The 15,329-nt window shown below is 41.2% G+C and overlaps 1 protein-coding gene across 3 annotated transcripts in view; it reads left to right on the forward strand.

Moving 5' to 3' along the window:
• Positions 1–887: 887 nt before the first annotated feature.
• The window catches only part of LOC146693788 (cell adhesion molecule DSCAM-like), an 86,817-nt gene continuing 72,375 nt past the window's right edge, over positions 888–15,329 (forward strand). For 2 of the 3 annotated variants that reach the window (XM_085429692.1, XM_085429691.1), the window contains exon 1: positions 889–1,852. In XM_085429692.1, coding sequence (XP_085285818.1) covers positions 1,810–1,852 — 43 coding nt within the window. In that variant the 5' untranslated portion in view covers positions 889–1,809. Of the gene's footprint in view, positions 1,853–15,329 lie in introns of all 3 variants that reach the window. The other variant, XM_085429693.1, reaches the window with a different exon arrangement.

Here is a 15,329-nt window from a genome sequence, read left to right on the forward strand (position 1 = left end):
CAAGCAACGCTCCTGTTTGTCTGCTGGAGTGTGGAAAGAAACAGGAAGAACGCTGTGACAGATTAGACACAGGGACAAACCAGACTGGACAGCAGCAAAATGCAAAGATCAAAATAGCTGAACCGAGAACTCTCAGCTCAGCATCTTTACCAACTTAAAAGGCGGCTATTAGCGCTACAAATGTAGTCAGTATAGCCTTTCACCATGAAACCTTCTATTTATTTATCTTTGTACACATTCAGACTTGTAAGGATATGAGCATACAAAATGAGTGTCTTGGGGTATATAGCTGGAATCTCACTTGCAATGTATTCTGTCATGTGGGACAGAGCATGAGCTGGCGGTTATATCACACTGAGTGTAACCCGGCGCTGTGGACAGGCCCACAGGCTTCCACAGCTATACCCTTGACTTCAAGGCAGGCATTAAAATGGAGGGGTGGTGGTAGTGGGGGTTGGTGGTGGTGGTGAGTGGTGGATTATTGGGTTGAGGGAGGCGATATAAACTGTGTGAGTATGTGCGTCTTCGGGGTGGGGGGGCTCTTCATCTTAACCCCTTTTCTTCCCCCAGACAGAGTGGCTGCCTTCCCCTCCTATCTTCTGTTCAATGCGATTATTAAATCTCATCAATCAAGTTCACGTTGTTATTCAGTTTAAAAGAAAAAAACAACTACATTTTCTACTTAAACAACAGAAAATACGCGTCACTGGGTGTCCTTGCAGATTTCCATTATTACGGGGGAGCTCGCTTCTGTTTTCACACACGAAAGAAAAACATTAGGAACTAAATTCAAGCCAGATCTGGGGCACAGCGGCGTGTTCCGCGTACACCTGCACGCCAGCAGACAGCGCTTTCTGTTTGAGCTGATACAACCCCGTGCGTAAAAATCCTTGGTACCTTGGTGCGTCAGGTGCAGCTCATTTCCTTAATGCAAATGCCCCACTCGCTGCGTGCTCTCACACTCTTCCACCTCCACAACAGTATCCTGCCCCGAGGAGCGACCGGCTGCCGCCTCTGCTCCTTTAAGGCAATGAGGAATTAAAGCGTCTGCAGGGGCAGGGGAGAGGGTTATTCTGTGTAATGCTCAGAGAGTCAGTGTGGTGCGATTAGAGAGCGGCAGCGGGGAAGATGCGCTTGCTCGCCTCTTGCTGGACGCACAGAGGCGATGAAGATGATCTGACTTTGGAGTCTGAGCAAAAAACCTGCTTTTCATTCTTCTGCCACCGCCCTCTCTCTTCTCTTTGCTTCTTTTCTCTTTTAGTTGTTTTAATTTTGTAACATTTTATTTATTCATTTATTTTTACCTTCAAGGATGATCCGTCTTCCAGTGTTTTATTCAGGAAACCTGAAACCGGACATTTTTCTTTTAAAGATTTAGTTTAACCATTTTTTCTAAATTTTAATTTTTGTTTGTTTCTTTCTTGTTTTCGGATTTAATTTCTTTTCCCAGGATCCGCTCTAACCCGGCTCTGACTCAGCATCACACACACACCTGGGCTTCACCCCTTCAGCATCCTTTTGAATAACAGGGACAAGCAGCAAGACGCGGAGCACAGGAAGGAGAGTCTGAGCAGAGCTCTCCCCAAGAAAATCACAGAGGCGCATTTATGCTCCGAGACATCCCAGAAACCAAATCAGTGTAACAAAAAAGTACGAAGGAGATATTAAAAGTAGAGACTTGGACCGGTTTGCTTCAAGACAGTGGCAAATGTTTAACCTTAGCCCAAGCGCACAGAAGAGAAACCCAGGGAGGCACCGGTCAGAGGAAGAAGAGAAAGCATAGCTTGGGGGGATTGAACGGAGCAGGGCATGTGGATATTGGCTTTTATCTTTTCCCAGAGCATCTTGAATGGTAAGTTGCACCTGCTCATATTTTTATTATTATTTTTATTATTATTATTATTATTATTGCTCATCACATACTGCAGAAGGCAAATCACTGGTAGACAGCTAAGTGACTGAGGAGGGAGGATGGAGGTCACCTGTGACCCACATGAAATGGATTTTATATGCTTGTCAAAAGGCTGACACCCCTGATAGAGGGGGAGAGACGGGCGAGGCATGAATTGCGTTTTAAATCCTTCAAGCTCTCCTACAAACCATTAGACCCATATCTGGCCTTCAGATATACACCCTGAACCAGGAGAAATAAAACGGCTATACCATGTTGTTAGTGTGCCTGTAGTCAGTCTGTTTAATTGCAATAGTTGGATATTATGTCAAGTTTGAATAGTTTTTCATTTGAATCATATTAATAATATTTGTTTTTGTTTTATACCAAATGATACTTATTTTTTCCTGTCACAACCTTGTTTCACTGTGGCCCTTAGTAATAAGTGACGTCTTTGATATAATGGACATTTGGTTTAACCCTTTCCCCATCCCCCACAGAGAGCATATTTTTCAAGTTCAAATGGCCTAAATTGACACTAAAGCATAAAAAAAAAGGCCAGTTTATACAAAGATCCTTAAAGGCAGTCATTCGTATTTGCATTTTAACGTTTTGGGCTTTGTTTGTTTTTTAATTAAAAAAATTAAATTATATTTCTGGCTTGAGCAGGGTGTTCGCAGCACCTGCAAAACGAGTTTTGTTACAAATGTGAGCTCAGCTTTTTGTTTATTTACCTTAAAATGTAGTTAGCAGAGAGAAAGCGTGCACCATTAGTACAAAATGTTCATGCAACGAATGTAATGAACAGTACAGGTGTAATGTTTTTGGATGAAACACAGTCCTCAGGGGTCATTTTTGTATTTTATTTGTCTGCAAATGCAAAAGTACTTCACAAATTTACTCGTGAAAAGAGTGTGAAATGCATTTTTTCCATTCAAATGCTGGAATTGAGACGTTCAGACCTGGTCGTGCATCTTGTCGCTGTTTTTCGTGTACACAAGTGCAGTTGCATGCATTTGTGCCATTGCACACATGCGAGACACCATGCAGGTATATTTGCACGCTCTCACAGTGCGTATATATGCATATATATAAAATCAATGGTGGAAAATTGATACAGTTTATTGCGTTCACTTATTGGCCAGAGTCCCTTCTACAGGGAGGGATTATGGCCGACTGGGTGTGTACGAAAACAGGGGAAGAAAAAGGGAGAGTTGAAGAAGGAGAAGGAAAGAAAATGGAAACATGTCTGGGAGACATCAGGGTGACAAGATGGGGATTGAAAAAAAAAATCAGTGGTCGTTTGCTTTTGTATGGAAAAAAAAAGAGAATTCACAAAAGAAAAATTAGGGAAGTGGGGATTTACAGGTATGAATACATTCAACCGCATCAAGGGGCTGTGATATATTATAGTATGCCCCCAAAATGGATTTTCCCCCCTCTGGCCGGAATGATAAAATAAAGCTTCGAAATGGATTTTTGTTTCTGTGCCAACGCGTTTTCGGTGCTGAGGCAACCCTCCGTCGGTGCCGTTTATTGACATTGACTCCATATAAAATGGTATCTCCCTCAGCCCAGCTTGTGCTGAAACTCATAAAGGAACAATAAGGAATCCTCATTAATCATAATCATCTGACTCTGATATTAGATCAACTGCCATGCAAGATTGTGTCCGTTTATTGCTTAAGGGATTATTGAGGAGGCCTGAGGCAACTGATAGGGATTAAGCAATAGACAGCCTTGAGTGCAGACGTTACACTTTTTGTGCTTGTTATTTGCACTGCAATCATTACACACCCACACACACATACACATATATATATATATATATATATATATATATATATATATATATATATATATATATATATATATATATATATATATATATATATATATATATATATATATATATATGTATGTGTGTGTATATATATATATATATATATATATATATATATATATATATGTATGTGTGTGTATAAGTGAATTTTAAAGTATCTTTACCTTTTTCTATCATTTATATTTGATTTTCCCATTATGTACAGGACCCTGGCTATATATATATATGGTTGATTATCATGAAAATGAGGTGTTCATCGGCTGAGTAGTCATTGTCAGAATGAATGAATGACCTTGTAGATGGAAGCCAGCACGGAGATTGGATTCCAGACAGTTCTTGCTGTTTCAGAGTTAGGCCTATCATGTGCACACTGGCCTGTCTCTATGGTAACCTCCTTAATGGGTGTTAGGGGCTGCGTCCTAAAACGTTCACCCATTTACTCTTCACCGTATGGGGGGAAAGAAAGCCATATGATGTGGTGTTGTGCAAAGAAAATACCATGCAGTTCAGAATTCCCGTTCATAACATTGGATAACCGGATGATTTCATTCACTAGGTTGGGCTTAATAATTCTTCACAAACTGGAAACCTTTTTAAAAAATAAAAAAATGGCACACCTGTGGAAATATTAGACTATTCCTGATGGGAACTGTGAGTTTGTCTGCAAACCGTGCTGACCTGGAAGCTCCCGACCCAAAGCTAATCACATCTCGTTACATCGTTGTGTCCACAGGTGTTATAAGCAACCATATTATAACCGAGCACCTCACAGCGCTTCTGGGTTCTCTGTGTTCTTTGCGTACATTCACTGGATATCAGCCTAATGAACTCAATTAAAGAAAGGGAAACGGATTCGCAACCACACAATGCTCAAAAATGTCACATTTTAATTGCTTTCCTTATCTTTGCAATTGATTGTTTATTATCAAAAGGAAGCAAAAGACAACCCCGGTCCTTATTACTCTTTTTATGAAAATTAAAATGTTAAATCTGACACATTCACCAGCCAAGAGGCACAATTACTTTTTGTATTCCATTTAAGACTTTATGCTCTTGCTATTTCCTGCACCTATCAAAGTAGCATCTATAAATTCAGTCATCAGTACAGGAGAGGAACCATTAAATATCTCTGCCTGAAAGTTGCCTCTGGGCAAAACTACAGCAAGCTAAACCGGCCTATTCAAATTCTCGTTGCAAAGATATAATGAGACAAGGCTTCTCACAGAGTCCCCACCAAGACTGCGATGATTTGTAGACATGCACGCGGCTTAACCCGACGCTCGTGACTTAAAAAGGACTTATCTCGTATTTCTTCAATAAACGAACTATTATGTAGAGGTCAGGAAATCATGCAATCAAATTTTGATCTCAATTAGCTGTGACCTTTCGCGGACTACACACACACACACACACACACACACACACACACACACCAAAATAAGGAAGCTCTTCCAGAGCATCCATCCCAGTGTAGCTTACAGTACAGTAAATAGCTGCCAACATCAGTTAGCCTGCCAATTTTACATGACCCCACATTATTAGCAACCTGCAACACTGGATGGAAATGCTGCGGAGACTGGGGTGGATGGATAGATTGAACTTGGCTGCAAATAGAAGGTGGGACGAGTGTTTGTGTGGTAATAAATCTACATGAAGGCGATAAAGCCAGTGCAGTGATGAGAGCCTCCTTTTGTCGGAGATGCCTCTGTAAAAATGTCTAAAGATCAGCGGCCTCCCAGCGGCCGGGTCTGTAAAGCAAATGGAGAGAAACCTGACCACCCTTATTGTTGCACTCACGACTAGTAGTCTGTTTACTAATTACCAATTAGGATTTGGTTGCACAAGCAGTATCATAGCTCTTGAAATCAAATTACCCCATGAAAGCACCCAGCGTACAGTCAAGTGATAGATCATCTTGTGCAGTCTCACTCTGATCTGAATATCTAATGGGCTAAATTAAGTTTACAAACCCACTTAACTCTTCCTCACTTGTCTGAGTTGTGTGAAGGTTTGTTGGGTTACGTTTTGAACTCTGCGCGCGATTCCAGTTGAAAGAGGTGCTAATGTTGGGTAATGGATACCCTGATGTGCGATCATAATAGATATCCCCTAGTTCATACATCCCAGCTGTATAATGAGGGCTACTCTACTGTACCATACCTCCTCGAGCCTGTCTAGCTCCCTAATTAGGAGCAAGCTTTGGTGACTCGTGCATGTGCGCGCATGCTTATGTGTGTGTGCTGCATTTCACCCAATGTAAAATCTAATTACCGATCACACTGTGTCTGACAGGATTCCACTGAATCGGAGGTGTAATTGCGCAAGCCCGCGTGTAAATGTCTCTTGCATTAAAATGTTAACGATATCATTTAGCATCTGCGGGGAAGAGCAGAAAAGCCCTCAGCACCCAGATGTAGGTGTTTGATCATGTGTGCAAAGTGAGGCTGTAGTACATCTGGCGGGGGTTTCCCTCTCAGAGAGGGTTCTCAGTAGAGAGGATGTTTTTAATTCACTCAGCACCTGTCAAAGTGACATGTTATATTACTGGGCTACACTGCACAGGTACTGTAGTGGGGGAACTGGTGTAGAAGCTTTATTTGACAGTTTAAAAAAGACCAGTGAACCACTTCTGCTCTCCTCTGCAGAAGTGGTTTTCTGTTGATTTTAGTTTCAAAGTAGTTTGGAACACGCCCACTTATGACAAAAGACCCAGTGAGTGTCTCAATAACAGACCCGCAGACCTACAGACCGCTCTTCTTGATGCAAAACCTGAAACGTGAAGATCTACTGCAAGGTGCTAATTCTGATTTAATAAAACTTTTTCAAGGTCAAAAGTTTGTTTCCAAAACGATTGACCTGAGCTGTCCCTCTGATGTACTCATTTGTAATTCTGTCTATCCTGGTTAAGTCTAAACATCTTCAACTCTGCCACCTCCAGCTTGGCCTTTTGTCTTTTCGTTAGTGTCACTGTCTCCAAACCATACACCATAACAGGGGGTCTCGAGCCAGTGTACTCCCAGTTTCAGTTCCAAACCTGGATATATCTGCAGGGTTGCATCAGGAGAGGTATAAAGTGTAAAATCTTTCCCAAATCAAACATGTGGATCATCAAGAATGAAACAAGGTCCTATACGCAACTTATAACAGCATTCAATCAAAAATTTGTATATTAACTGGAGTTTGGGTAATCCCAGTTACAAACACGCCTACAAAACCTGTTACATAGTCAACTTTATCATTTTATTAGTACTCTGTATCGTACTGTACTGTACATTATCAGTCTGGATATGACAAGTTAACCAACTGTGACATGATCAGCACAGGCAGAAGATACTGAATGAATAAATATGTGTTGATACAACAGTACACTGTGGCCCGCTCTCTTTGCCCAAATAAGTTAAAAGCACTCAAACATTTGAGGAAGCTGATTGCCTTTTTTTAAATTATGTAACAGTGACGTCAGACCAACGATATTGTAAAATAGCTTGCCATATCATTACCTTTGAGCAGGTTTGTGTGCACTCGCAGTCAGCTGCTGTCTTCAGAGTGATTTTGGTGGGATAAAATGGCATGTTACAGAGTCAGTCTGCTCTCAGTTTGACTGAATGGGGTTAAGCTGGCAAGTTTGTGAGATCTGTCTGAGATAATGTGGCGATTAATGATGAAAACTTGCAGATCTGTTGCAAGTCAGTTTCCGTCTGATTTGAAATTCAGAAATTCCTCCATAAATAGTGACATAGTTTCTGCAAGATGACAATTTAAGTGCAAAATGACACAGGCACTCAGCAACCTCACTTTTATAAAGGACTATAACCAGAATAAAATCAGTTAGCGACCAGATAAGTTAAGTAGAAAGCCAATTAGAAAGAGACGGGTCCTGACTCAGATTGCCAACACGTTGCAGTCAATCTGACAGAAGTTATCTGAAAACCTTCGTCAATCTGTCTGGGAGTGGTTGCAGTCACACTGCGATTGTTTGCAGACAGGTTGGCTCCCACCAGGTGACCTCTGCAATAACCTTACAATCCAAAATAGTTAGAAGGTTGTTGCACAATCAACCTCTGGGTGACAAGTTGGTTGCACACCTAATTGCAATTGGTCAAAAATGAAGGTGTGTAAAACAAAAAACAAATTTCAACACACTCACCAGGCAACTACATATATTAAAAAAAAATGTTATTTCATTTATTTCTTTTTCATAGTTGCAGTGAGGTCTCCAAATGTTAGTCAGGAACTGGTTTAGAAAAAAATTTCTCAAAAAGCTTCAAGTTATTGAAGTATAGTTTATTCAAAAATGAACAAAATGTGTCTCATCAAACCCAAAGTGTTAGTAGCACAATTTAATTAAACTACTCAATCTTCTCAATGACTTTTGTATCTTTTTTGGGTTTAAAGTGTTCCAAGTTAGCCTTGCTAACTTGCTTTAGTTTGTGATCTGCTTCCAATCAGATGTTTGCTTTAAATAGCAATTATTCTAAACATGAGATTATATTGTTACAAGGTTGCATGAGCCTTTGTGACAATATCCCCCCCAAAACGAGTTCATTAGAAGTAAAACCTTGTTTCTCTATTTGCAGTTTTTATGTGCTGCTGTTTTGCCAGAAGAAACTTGGTTTTGTGAAATTCAATCCAGTTTTGATTCCCTTTTTCCAAACAGGACAGAGAAATGTTATTTAATACTTGTGTCAAATATAAAAACATGCATGACCTTTTCATAAAATATAGATTATATGTGCACGCACACCAGTAGTCCTTTTTGGGTCTCATTGGTGTGTGTGTGTGTCTGCAGGCTCACTTGTGGTGAGTATCCCACCACAGTTTTTGCCCATCGTGGAAGACAGGTGTTGAAGGTGCGACAAGTTTGCTATCCATCACCCCTAGAGACAAACAATCACACTGCACCTCATAAATACTGGCTGTTAATCCAGCCATCCACATACCAGGTCCAGGAATTGAACTCGACTCACTTGGTAGCCCAAGGCTGAATTGATTCGCGTGACTTTGTCCTTAGCATGATGCATGCCTGATGTATTGTGGCTCACCAACTGTCTGCCAGCCTGTCTCTTTCTTTCCAGTGATGCCTCTGAGCTTGGCTTTTCATGGACCCTCCTTGTATATTCAAATCTGCATCTCAGTCAGTTTATTCAAAAATGCATTTCCTGGAGATATTTCATCATCAAGTCTGTCCCAGTGTCTCATGCTCCGTTGTCCGAATATTAAAGTAGGCTACGGGATAACGGAGGAGGCAAAGCTGGATAGACAGAGTGACAGAAAGACAAATGGGTCCAGCTTGGTTTCTTGACATTGCTCCTTATTTTTAAACCTGGCACAGATGCTAAGATTTAAGACCAAGTTAGTGGCGGTTATTTTTAGCTGGCCATTTTTAAAGCGCTGTCATCTTGTTTGTAAGGTGTGTGAGAATATGCCTGTGTGTGTGTGTGTGTGTGTGTGTATGAGATGTGGAAGGTAGTGCTGTATTTCCTGGTGTTCATGTGAAGTATATATATAATGTGTCGGGAGGCTTTACGGAGTGTGTGTTCCTGTGTGCATGCAAACCAGTGCGTACGTGAGTTTAATTGGGAAGTGGGGTGGGTGGGCTAGTGTGTGACATGGAGTGGAGCCACAGGAGTCTGATTTATGTCCTTCTGGCCACTCATCGATCCCTCGGCCCGGTGTGAGACTGAGTGCATTGTCAATAATCTTAGCACTTTGTGGTATTCCTAGAATTCCCAGACCTCCTTTGCTCAGGCCAAGGTGTGATGCTGCAGTAAGCCATCTTGTCCAAGATCAAATAAGCGGACGCGGGGCCTGGCTTCAGTGCATTTGATTGTAGGGTAGTGTAGCAGTGAATATATCACTTTGCTGGGGCTGTGCTGTTGAAGAAGACTTCCCTCTATTGTTCATGCAAGAGGAGGTAATTTGGGCAAAGCCCCACATGGGTCCCCAGAAGCTTGTAACATTTATATACTGTATGTGTTTTTAAGCGTCCCGCAGACATTTAGCAACACATAGACGGGGTCTATTATGTATTGCTCTGTGTCTCTATCTAGACCATCCATCCCCACAAGTGATTATGCTAATTAGTGTTTGATCAGATGATTAAATTAAAACTCGATTCATTCAAAGGACTAAATGCTCAGAATACATTTGTGTCTGCTTGGCTGCTCGGCTTCGCACAGCACAATTCCCCTTGTGTCCTAGCCACTGGAGGAAAGGATGACCGGAAAGGAAAAGGGAAGAAACTGTACAAAACTGCCTCTCATTTTATTCAGGCAGGCGTACAGAGGGAAACGAGGACTGTAATAAAGCAAGCCAGGGGGGCTGAGGGAGAGTAGAGGAGGAACGGAGAGAAACAAGGAAAAGGAGAAAATAAAGGTGTGTGTGTGTGTGTGTGTGTGTGTGTGTGTGTGTGTGTGTGTGTGAAATGTGTGAGTGTGCCGGGGGTGGGGGTGCTGAAAGGATCCCGGCTGTGGTCCCCTAAGTGTTGAATAAACATGCTTGATTTAGGGAAATGGCTGTGATAAATGTTTAATATGATAAGTCCATAAAGACGGTCAAATGAGTCTGGAGTATTAAAATGAGTACGGCACGCAGCAGCAATCACAGCAGCTTTGGAGGGGGAGTAGGTGGTGGCGGTTGGAGGGCCTGATAATGGCAGGCAGAGCTAACAGGATGAGAGCAGCCAGCTGCTGTGACATCCACATTAACACACTCTACCAGCTGCTGGTCACAGACATCTCTTGGACAAAACAGGGACAGGGGTATGTATCTTAAAAGGGTAACCGAGGCAATAATTGTATTATTACCTGTGCAGTATTGGTAGCAATAAAATCACAAGTGTAAAGCACTTCTCAAAATCGAGTTCAGGAGGGTCGCAAAAAAGCTAATAAGGACGCTGCAATCAGCTGGAAGAACAAGGCGGGCTTCAAATGATAGTGCAATTCAAACCAACGGCTCATTTAAAAACACAGAAAAAGGCTGACAGAACAGGAAGAAACCAAAAAAAGCATATGTGATACTGAGCATGGGCGTCGCGTTAGCAAACAAACATCCAAATGCTGATGGTGAAGATATCTGCAAATCGTGTTCGCTGGCAACAAGTTTAATTTGTTTTTCCTTTCAGTGTCAACTCCTGCAGAAGTTTGCTCATTGTAGCTGCTTCCTTCTGGCTATGTTTAGACACCCAGAACCTGCATTATTTCCTCAGAGCTAATATCGACAATCAGTTTTCTGTGGTCTGGATTTAACTATCTCTGTTGCACCTCCTCTGTACGTAAATCGAGTTGGTTATGTGAGTTTGCCGATGCTTGTGTTGTGAAATCAGGTGTTTGCTTTGACTTCTAAGTAAACAGAAAAAGTTTCCTCTGCATATTTTGCACAGGTGTGCCATGGCTACCTAACAGATTTAGCTGGCACAGATAAAATAACAAAGCCTGAGGGCCAAAGGCTATCTGTGTCAGGTCAGCCTCTTCAGAAGCTTCTCATATACCCCTATGAAACCACCATGGAGCTCCCTAGGTACCATCTAGGTGGACAGCAGTTATGATAAATCCAACAGCAGCAACTTTTCTGAAGGCCCTTAGACTTAATGCTGGGTGACATAATAAGGTTGCTTGTCCAGTATGTGTGATATCTGCTTGTCTAACTGAGGTTGGGCCTCTGGTAGACTGAAAAAGCATCTGTTCAGTGAGAATGTTGCTGCTTAATCATGTTATCAAGAAAGGCAGTGTATGTTGACCATTAGATTATTTTGGAGGTGATTTGATTATATCCAGTGAAGGCTCAATCAAACCTGTTGAATACATACAGACAGTCTTAAAGGATAGAAGATTATGATGTCTATTTCTGACAAACCTGGGCCTGACTGTTCTATAAAGTCATCATTATAAATATAGAGCCATAGCAACGCAGACTCTTCGATGAAGCTGGACTTACTTCTTTAAAGGATGTATTTGCATATGTTTCTTAAGAGAATGGGTTACTGATTTAGCGATGTATTATTTGAATAAAAACTGTGGCAGAAAATATACAGTTATGGTAAAAAAAAAAGCACATCCTCTTTAAATTCTAAATTTTTATGTATCAAACATAATAATCTTGGCCACAGCCAATCTTGCAATTAGGAAAATACAACCTCAGAACCTCAGACCTTACACTGCGTCATTATTTATTTAACAAAAATTAAGCCAAAATGTAGACAAAGTGTGTGAAAAACTAAGTACAACCTTGTGGCATCCACAAGAATTAAGAGGGTAAGTAGAAGCCAAGTCCTGCTAGTCAAATGGACTTGATTAACTGATCATCAGAGCATGGGAGGCCCTCTATGAGACAGAAGGTTTGGCAGTTTGATGGTCCGGAGCATTCAGGTGTGTGTTAACATGATGCCACAGAGGAAAGACATCAGTAACTATTTTAGATGATGCAACCGCTGCCGTCTATTAATCTGGGAAGGGCTATAAGGCCATTTCCAAACAGTCTGAAGTCCATCATTCTACAGTGAACATTCAAGACAGTTACCGGTCTTCTCAGGAGTCAATTTCCTAGCAAATTCACCACAAGGTCAGACTGAGCAATGAGAAGCTGAGAAACTGCAACAAATCCTTCAGTGCTACATGTCAGACTTTACAGCCCTCAGTTAGCATGTTAAATGTTAAAAGTTCATGACAGTACAATTAAAAAAAGAATGAACAGGTTTGGAAGGGTGAAGGCAGGAGAAGACACTGTCACTGAAAAGGACATGACGGCACAGCTAAGAAAGTTGCAACAAGCTCACAAGACCTGTGTAACAATGTCCTTTAGACAAATGAGACCATAGTGGAGATTTCTGACTGTAATGCACAGTGTTGTGTTTATAGAAAAGCTCCACAGAGCTGCTGGAGATGACTGCGGCTTATTCTGCAGCCACAGGGCCTGGGCGCCTTGCAGCCTTTGAATTGATCACAAACTCCTTTGTATACCAAACTGTTCTACAATATAAACCTTAATATTGACAGATGGTCTACTTTCTTTATACCATGACGCTAGGCAAGCAGAACAATGCTACCGGTATCTTATAAGTGAGCACATTACATGTGTGTAGTAGCACGAGTGAGAAGTTATTGTATTTAGATGAAAGGATGGAGTTATTATTCAAATTAGCAAGTTGGGTTAGCAAGCTACATCCATAAACATCACAAAAACAGATACCTGCTAACTGGTGCTAAGTGCCAGACTAACAAAGTAGAATAATTTCACTCACCAATACTGGAGTTAAAACTTTTTAAACTTCTACCAAAAATGCTCCAAAAAAGCAGCAACAGCTGTGCTGACTTGAATTAGCCTAGCTAATCCTAGCAGAGCGCTACGTAGCACCAATTAATCAAAGTTTTCTAGCTAGCTAAAATAGATGAACTACTATTAAAAATTAAACAAAAATTGATTCATTGATAAATTTTCTTTTATATTTAAAAAGGTAACATCGTTTTAAATGTAAAAGGCATCCAGCATGCCTGTGTTTGTGCTGAGTCTGCAGAGATAATAAATCAGTGATTAAATGAGACCCTCGCTAGATTATGTGCTGCTTTGATTGTTACTTGGTTCCTTCCATTTGATGTTTCCTTCACACAAATAAAAGCATTTACATTATTAATCGGTGTATAAATATAAAGTATCTTCGCTCCTCTCAATCAACTTTCACCTGGCAAACTTATTAAAATTAAAAGATAACAACTCAACCCCCACTGTGGAGTTCACGGGATAGTCCTCTGATTATTTTATGTAACATACAAAAAAATTATTGGTTTATACAGTAAATACATTACTAAATGCTTCTTTTTAGCAGTGCTGGATTACTTTATACAGCACACCATCAATGTTGCACCCTGTGGGAATAAATCACCCCTAAAATATATTTATAACAAACAATCCTGTGCATGTTTGTCAAAAGGATTAGCATTAGCTTTCTATAAATACACAGGTTTTATTCATGTTAATTGGGTTGAGGAGAGGCAACAGCGCAGTGCTGCTCTCCTCAGGTCTTAGTAAAATTAGAAAATTATTTTAATTAATAGGTAAAACTGCAGGTGTTGAAATCTTAAATCATCTGTAATAAGTTTGGTCTAATTGGAGAAGCTGCTGCGGTTCAGTAGCAGCGTTTTCCAGGTTCACATAGTAAAATCCAACTCCTTGTAAATCTGCAGTGGATATATGCAACAATTTCAAAGCAGTGCTTTTTTGTTTACTTTATTACAGACCTTGGTTTCCCTCCACCTTCTAGTGCGCTTGTTATATTACATAGCAATATTAGATTTCTACTAGTGGAGGTTTTTATTCATCATCAGCAGCAGCAGAGGGAGCTGCTATAGTTTGCTACGGTATAATCCCTCATCAGATTCACTTGCACTCATCATCATCAGCAGTAGCAGCAGCATAATTTAGACATCAACGTCTTTATTGCTTAGTTATACTAACTGAGAACCAGTCCAGGGTCTCTGGCTTTCCCTTGATGAGACAGCCAGCCACTCTGGCCCATTTAAGACATGAAAATAGACCAGGGAGGAGGAGGAGGCTCATCTGCTGTGGGGGCCTCGTTTTTAGAGTTGCCCGCCCCTCCTAGACATCAGAGGACTGATCTGTCGGTGTGGATCAGCAGCTTGCGTACAGCCAGCCCTTTCTGTCACAGCCCTGCTTAATATTCATGAGAGCAAATTGGAATACAGTCATTTAACTTCCATGCATGGTGTATTGCCTCTGGCCAGATCAGATCAGTGGGAATGCTTACTCACAGTGGACTCCCTGGCCCTGGCTGGTTATCATCTCCCTGTATCAGAGCTCCTAGCTCTATACATAGCTCTACACATATTGCTTTCAAGTTCATAGACTGATATAAAGAAAAAATAACTTACTTTGGTGAAATATGATTTTCATCCATGGTAATCAGATTAAATGAAATGCAGTGTACCTGTACAGTGTATTTCAAATTTGGGTCACCCACAGGTCAAGGCCCTATTTTTAGCTGCTGGGAATAAAACTTGATCACATGCTCGAGCGCTGCCTACATCACACTAATGCTACTATCCATAAATGCACAGAGCAGGAATTTGTTAAGGTTGAAAATTGCTTCCGCTGTTAGTGTTGAATGTGAGTGAGCCAGGTATGATCTCCACATCCCAGGCAGACATGCCCTGAGGGCACAGAGCACAGAGCTGCTTTAATTACCCAAGGTTCCTGCTGTCACATTGTCACTATGAGGTACCCGGTGCCACGCTACCATGCAGTGCAGAGTCCCCATGCTGCGGTGGCGTTGACAACTCAGACAATAGATCTGCTCGCTCAACAGATGCAACACAAGTGCCCCCTGAAATATGGGAAGCTGAATCAATCCCACTATCTCTCTGATTCTCTTTTTGCCCCTTCTTGTTTGCTTTCTGCTGTTCTCTCTTCTTCACATGTCACAGAGAGTTCATGACAAAAAAACTAGCAGCTGCATAAAAGATGGAATATGTTGGTGTGGGATGAGAAGTCCCATGTGGCACCGGGACCATTCATCTTAACTTGCAAGGACACATGAGAGAGGAAAACATCACACAAAAAGTGACTGTAGCATGTTTTGAGCAT

The sequence above is a fragment of the Copadichromis virginalis genome, linkage group LG14 (genome assembly GCF_057382275.1).
Source record: "Copadichromis virginalis isolate Kocher_CV1m ecotype Utaka linkage group LG14, C_Virginalis_male_GT1.1, whole genome shotgun sequence".
In the NCBI taxonomy this organism is placed as follows: domain Eukaryota; kingdom Metazoa; phylum Chordata; class Actinopteri; order Cichliformes; family Cichlidae; genus Copadichromis; species Copadichromis virginalis.